The 6,266-nt window shown below is 40.8% G+C and overlaps 1 protein-coding gene across 1 annotated transcript; it reads left to right on the top strand.

Annotated features, from left to right (window-relative positions):
* The first annotated feature begins 2,646 nt into the window (after positions 1-2,646).
* Positions 2,647-5,900, top strand: CGA (glycoprotein hormones, alpha polypeptide). Its single transcript, XM_061369729.1, has 3 exons — positions 2,647-2,976; positions 3,933-4,117; positions 5,603-5,900. Exons 1-3 carry the CDS (start codon positions 2,877-2,879, stop codon positions 5,678-5,680), a joined length of 363 nt encoding a protein of 120 aa, XP_061225713.1. The 5' UTR covers positions 2,647-2,876; the 3' UTR covers positions 5,681-5,900.
* Positions 5,901-6,266: the final 366 nt, after the last annotated feature.

The following is a 6,266-nucleotide window of genomic DNA, read 5'->3' as shown; positions in this document are numbered from 1 at the left end:
TAGCAGTCCTTGTAAGGATTCTGCTAGGTAGATGGGAAATCTGCAAAGAAATCTGTTTCCATTATGTGAAAACTGTCTTTGTTTAATTATACTTGATTTTCTTCTCCCATCCTTCCTGATCAGGGTTGGCACTGCCTTCTCTGACAAGCACAACATGCTTAAATAACCTTTAAACTAAATCCCAAGATCAGTTTCTTTGTTGCTGGCATTATTGCCTTTCTCACTGCGCGTTCATTTTTGGGAATGTTTCAGGCCACGATTTGATCTGTCCCTGAAGAATATTTATCATGGAATAGCAGCATTGACTGGTGTGTTTGGAAGAATAGAAGCCCATAAGTAGTTATGGATTAAATGATTGTTATGTTTGTTTTTAAAGCACAGTAGCTTTCAGTATCTAAAATGTTGATGTTGTCAGCTTGGGGCTTTATTCCACACATCATGCTCTTGCATGACAGTTTCAGTCTTCTAAAGTCAAGGGATCAGGTGTCTACACAGGTACAGAAGAAACTGTTGAAAGGATCCAGTTGCAAGAGTCTGGAGATGCCTTCAACACTTCAGTTCAGGCACAGCCCTAACAGGTTATGGGTTAGCTCCTGCCATGGCCTGGAGGGATGACTGCAGAGGTGGAGAGATCTGCATGATCAGATAACGTTTCTGAGAAGGCAGGTAAATAGTTTGGTGATTAGGAGCTGGAGGCTTGGAATGCTGCCTGGAGTGCTTGGCTGAAGCCAGTCTGGAACAACTGGAGCCAGTGAACCAGGTGCTACTGCACAGCCACAGCCATGCACCCTTTCTTCAGGGTGAAGGTGAGTAGCATGTGGCCCAGGGTCCCTCACAGGGTGATCTGCAAGGGCAGGGAGGGTCCCCTGCTGAAATGTGCTCTGTGTCTCAGCAATAAAAAGATGCTGAAACTCAGTCCTTCAAGGCAAAAGTGTCCCTTGGTCAGCCATGTTGGGTGAAGGAGTGCTGCTGTCCTGGTCACCTTCCTCAGTTTAGAAATGGAATACTTCAAAATCCCTTATATGACTCTTTTTTCCGTGCTTCACCGTGCGGTATAAGTAATTCCTGTTCATTTCCAAAGGAAGTGCTCAGGTCTACACTTTGGAAGGAAATAATTTTTAAGGTAAAAATTCTGTTTTCTGAGGGAGAGGACTTGGCACAAAGAAATCGTCAATACAGGAGGCTTAGTGCTTGAGAAGGAAGGTTACAAACTTCATGCCAAAAATACTACATTTTAATGCTGACAAGAGCAGAAGTGAACTTCATTCTTTTGTTTCATGTGTTCATAGCTTGTATGCATCCAAGATTTAAAAAAGTAGCATTAGCTGACCAGATGTTTATGACATGGAAATTTGAAAATGCATGTGGCAGCTGTAGCCTAATTCAAACCCTGCTTGACGTTGCAGTAAGGGCAGTCCTTCCAGCTCAGGCTGCAGGTGCGTAGAAGTTACTTGTCTCAACATAAATAACAGTTTCTTACAATCATTCTTTTGTCTCTGAGCAGGGTGGTACAAAATGCTTCAGAGTAATTTCAAAGGTCCTGTGGTACTTACCAATCAGCATCCTGCCGATCTGTCTTTAGTCCTTAGTACATCTGATGTTTGGACACGGAAAGAACGGAGGTTTCATTCCGCTCCCCCAGGAAACCTCATTGTCAATAATAACAAAAGAAAGTAAACTTAAAAAAAAAATCAGAGAATTTGGAATTATATTCATACAGTTACAAGTTATATATTCTGCATCTTTATTGTTACGGTTCCCTTGGTTATCCGTATCAGAGATATGCATTACCCTGTGGTATAGATTTGATCTGGATCAAATATAGCCACGCAACTGCATTTCTGTTGAATTACCCAGAGAACAAGCAATATGCTAGCTGTAGAAGGACAGATGTGCAGTGCTGCATCTAGCCTTCCTGCACAAAAATAATCTCAGAACACAAAAGCCTAGCTGTTGTATTAGTAAAATGAAGCCTAAAATAATCTCAGTCTAGAAGACTGCAGTGATGCTGAAGACCCATGGACTCCCCTGACCTGAGGCAATGCAAGTGGTTCTGGGCTCTTTCAAGCTCTCTTGAGCATTCTCTCTGCACCATGTCTCCTTGAGCATGTAGTACTGTTTCAATTCCATAGACTGGGGGAGCTTTCTCCCACTGAGGGGCAGGACTGTGAAAATCTGTTTATGGGGACTTTGGCACTAAAGAAGTCATAGAATTGTAAAATCGTTTAGGCTGGAAAAGACTGTTAAGACCATTGAGTCCAACTGTAAACCCAGCACTTCCAAGTCCACCACTAAACCATGCCCCTGAGTACCACATCTACACATCTTTTAAATGGTCACCAGGGATGGTAACTCCACCACCTCCCTGGGCAGCCTGTTCTAATGTCTGACAATCTGTTTGATTTAATATTCGATCTCAACCTCCCCTAGCACAACTTGAGGCAGTTTCAGTGTGTGGACAAATAATCTGATTCTTAGTTCAGGAAATTATGTCCTGATGTGAAATTAGTCTTTCCATATCCCAGACTCTGCGCATTCTTTCCTTTTCGCCATAGATATTTGCTGGCTTTATCCCGTCTGCCGTAAGTATACAGTCACAACACTCGAAATTTATGTGACGTGGCTTATGTTAATATTCAGAAAAAAAACTATTAAGGCCAGAAAGAAAGGAACATTTTTGTTATTGTGATGGAGTCAGTTTTCTGAGCCTATAAAATGCCCATCAATGCACTGCATTTTTGGTTTCCAATTCCAATTCTAAATTGCTCCTGTTACTTGCACTGAATACTGTATCAGTGTGCAGCTTAGATACCAGTACTGTACCCAGATCAAAACAGTCCTTTAAAAATGTGTATATTTGTATTTCCCCACAGATCATGGATTTCTATGGGAAGTATGCAGCTGTCACTTTGACCATTTTATCTGTATTTCTGCATCTTCTTCATGCTTTCCCAGATGGAGAGTTTCTCATGCAGGGTAAGTTGCTTTCAGCATTCAGAAATCAGACAATTATTTGTAAAGAGTATTAATTAAACTTCCACATGTTTTATAAATGTGGTCATAAATCTTAACATTCAGTTGCATTTACTGACACTGAGATATGAAGGGATAATAAATCAACATAATTTTGCTATGGGTATACTTCCAATTTCTTCTCTAAACTTGATATCCTCAGGTCAAGACTCCCCCAAGCTGACTGTGTCCTCTTGTTGAAATGGGTGATCTTAATCCTGAAAACATTATAAAATAGAAACATTTTGGGGTTTTTTTTTGTACTCTTGAGATTTAAATGATAACGTAACATCACGTACAGTAGAACCATGGCTTCTCCTCATAATATGCAGAGTATTTTTCCTGCGTACATCCCAAGATATGGGATGTTGGTGGTGAAGCATTCTACAGAAGGGGTGTATTAGGAAGTTTTTAGAGGCATTTTGGAGGATGCAGGGGGGTTTCTTCAGCCTTAAACTGAATATAGAAAAACGCAAGCTACAGAAATCTTGGGATCACTGGGCATTTTTAAAACACTTGATAACAAAGCCTTGCCTGAACATAATGTCTAAGAAGCACTAAAAATCCTACTGCTATTTAACTAGCTAGCAGGAAGTTTTCTAGGGACAGCTAGTGCAGTACATATACAACAAAAAAAACTTCCAAAATTGCCAACAAAATTGAAAAGACAGCCAGAAAAGATACAATAATGCTTGTGCCTTACCTAGAAAGCCTCAATCTAGTTTTACAGCTGATGTGTGTTGCAGAGTTGAAAGACCCTAAAGGGGCAACACTGGTGTCTGTCCTTCTCTGTTCTGTGCACATCAAGCAGCAGAACATGCCTGTGCATCCTCTTATTGTCTGCTCTGTCCCTTTCTTTATGAAAGTTAAAATACATCTGGAGACCAAGTAAAAGTCTCTTCCATATGTTTTTATGGCAGGTTGTCCAGAGTGCAAGCTAGGAGAGAATAGATTCTTTTCCAAGCCAGGAGCGCCCATTTACCAGTGCACTGGGTGCTGTTTCTCCCGGGCCTATCCTACTCCAATGAGGTCCAAGAAGACCATGCTCGTTCCTAAGAACATTACATCGGAAGCAACGTGCTGTGTAGCAAAGGCATTTACTAAGGTGAGTGTGTGAATGAGACCTATTTAAGATTCTTTTAGGATGCAATCTTTAGTTGAAACAGTGAATAGAGAAGAATATGTTTTTGATGGAGGACATCGGAGAACTATTTGAGGGAAGCGCCCTTGGCATTTATGTTCTTCACACTTGGGTGCTTTTTTTCTAAAGAGGAAATTAAAGTGTCAACCAGTACTGAGTATTGTCAAGCAGTATTCGGATGGGATGTAGAAATCGGTGTGGTGCCACTGACTTCAGTGAAATTGCTTTGACTCATGACACCTGCAGTTCTGGTAACGGACTTGTCTCCTCATTTTTGACTCTTCTGGTTGTGCACCCTTCCCTTAAATGCTATGCAATGTGTATTTGATTTTAGTAAGTCATTTTCCTAGCTTCTTTCCTGCATAGGCAGGAGTTCTCTGGGAAGGTGGCCGGTCAATACTATCAATTAGATATATGGGAATGAGGGACCAAAACCATCTGTGCTCATTAGATTAATTGCGATTGTGTGTTAATAGCATAACCAAGAGGGAACTGTAAATGTGTCAAACTACTTTGAGCATTTAATACTCTCATCTCGAATGTTGTTTTAAAGAGAGATTCTGGTAAAGCTGATTATTTTGGGAGTGATTCACCTGCAGGTGAGGAAACCTTAAAGTTGATGTAATAAATGGTGACCTAGTTGAAACAAGCTAAGGTGTCTGTTCTATAGTGATCTGCACACACCGGGCTCAGTAAGTGTGTCAACTAGAGGCTCAGTTCAGTTACCCACTCACAGATTTGGGGCCATTTGAGATGCCCTGGAGTACTGAAGACATCTGTGTATGGCTGGCAGACACAGGACCCATGAAAGACCATCTCCAGTGACAGCTGGAGGCTTGTTGAGATCCCCTCCGAAATCTCAAGTGGCAATTGACAGCCGTGTGTGCGCAACTGAATGGAGCACTGGGTCTCCATGGGCTGTGAGGATAGTCCAAACACCTGACTCACCTACATACAGCAATAGCTGAACTCGCCCTGGCTCTCCATCTGAGGAAAGCACAGATCTTTATCTAGACCACAGGCATTAAACTTGCCCTGAGGCAGCAATTAGAATTTGGTTGAGATTAAAAATAAGGATGGCTCATAGTGTTTGTGGCCTCCATTTTTATAATCCCCATGTGGAATATTTTAAGGACACTTCCTGACTTTTCATAGATTCATACTTGACACTTTCTGAAAATCAGACACTATAAGAAGTGCCAAATGAAGGACACCAACCTATATTGCTATGCATGTCACTACTGAAAACCTCTTTACAGCTCCGAAAGCCACTGGTGAGGCAGCTTCACAGGTTGGTGTTCAGAGGCCATTCTAATACATGTAGCCCAAAAAGCCTGTGTAGCTCGTGGTTAAGAAGAAGGCTTCAGACACCTTTTACTTGAGAATACTGTTTCTACTGTGTAGCTAATGCTAATTATCTGTTATATGTGTGTGTTTTCTTTTTTCAAGATCACTCTTAAGGACAATGTGAAGATAGAGAACCATACAGATTGTCACTGCAGTACCTGCTACTATCATAAATCCTAAAGCCAGCCCCTGTGTTAATGATCAAGGACAACGGTGAATGGAATATTTGTTTTTGAGCTTTTATATCACCGCTGTGTAAAATGTTGTGTTTTCTGGTCAAGACACTGGGTAGACTTCTGAGTAAGATGGATGGCTGTTTTATTTCCTCTTTGCTTCTTCATGCATTTAAGTAAGTTCAATTATTTCCATTCGGGATGAAATACAGCACTTGCATGACAACCAAACGCTTGATCTATTTTTAAAATAAACTGTCAGTTAAATCATCGATGTTTCTTGAGGAAAAATGGTGTTTCAATAGTTTAAAGAAAAAAACATAGATACTGCTGCAGTTAATTTCTATTTTATTCTTTTTGTTTTAATGGGAGGGGGAAGGAGGGACCAATGAGGGATGGGGAAGTGGACAGAAGAAGAAGCAGTAATTGCTCCATATTCATTTAGTGATTAGATTTTCTGAAGACTTTTTCCAAGACATTTTGTTTCTCCAGTTTATCTTCCATTTTTCGTTACCTTATGGGCAGAAAATGTAACAGTGTATCCATCATCCATGCACAGCCTTCTGTCTTTCTGTGCTAGCTTTTGTTTTAAT

Source organism: Neopsephotus bourkii, unplaced genomic scaffold, assembly GCF_033783945.1.
Source record: "Neopsephotus bourkii isolate Nb327-2 ecotype Australia unplaced genomic scaffold, CSIRO-AGI_Nbou_v1 NB_1511, whole genome shotgun sequence".
In the NCBI taxonomy this organism is placed as follows: domain Eukaryota; kingdom Metazoa; phylum Chordata; class Aves; order Psittaciformes; family Psittacidae; genus Neopsephotus; species Neopsephotus bourkii.
Note: the sequence above shows the minus strand (reverse complement) of the source record. Positions and strands in the feature narration are given on the sequence as shown.

Coding starts and splice junctions, on each gene's coding strand:
- CGA (XM_061369729.1), top strand. CDS start 2,877: ATGGATTTCTATGGGAAGTATGCAGCTGTCACTTTGACCATTTTATCT. Junction 2,977..3,932: donor TGGAGAGTTTCTCATGCAGG/GTAAGTTGCTTT, acceptor TTTTTATGGCAG/GTTGTCCAGAGTGCAAGCTA. Junction 4,118..5,602: donor TAGCAAAGGCATTTACTAAG/GTGAGTGTGTGA, acceptor TCTTTTTTCAAG/ATCACTCTTAAGGACAATGT.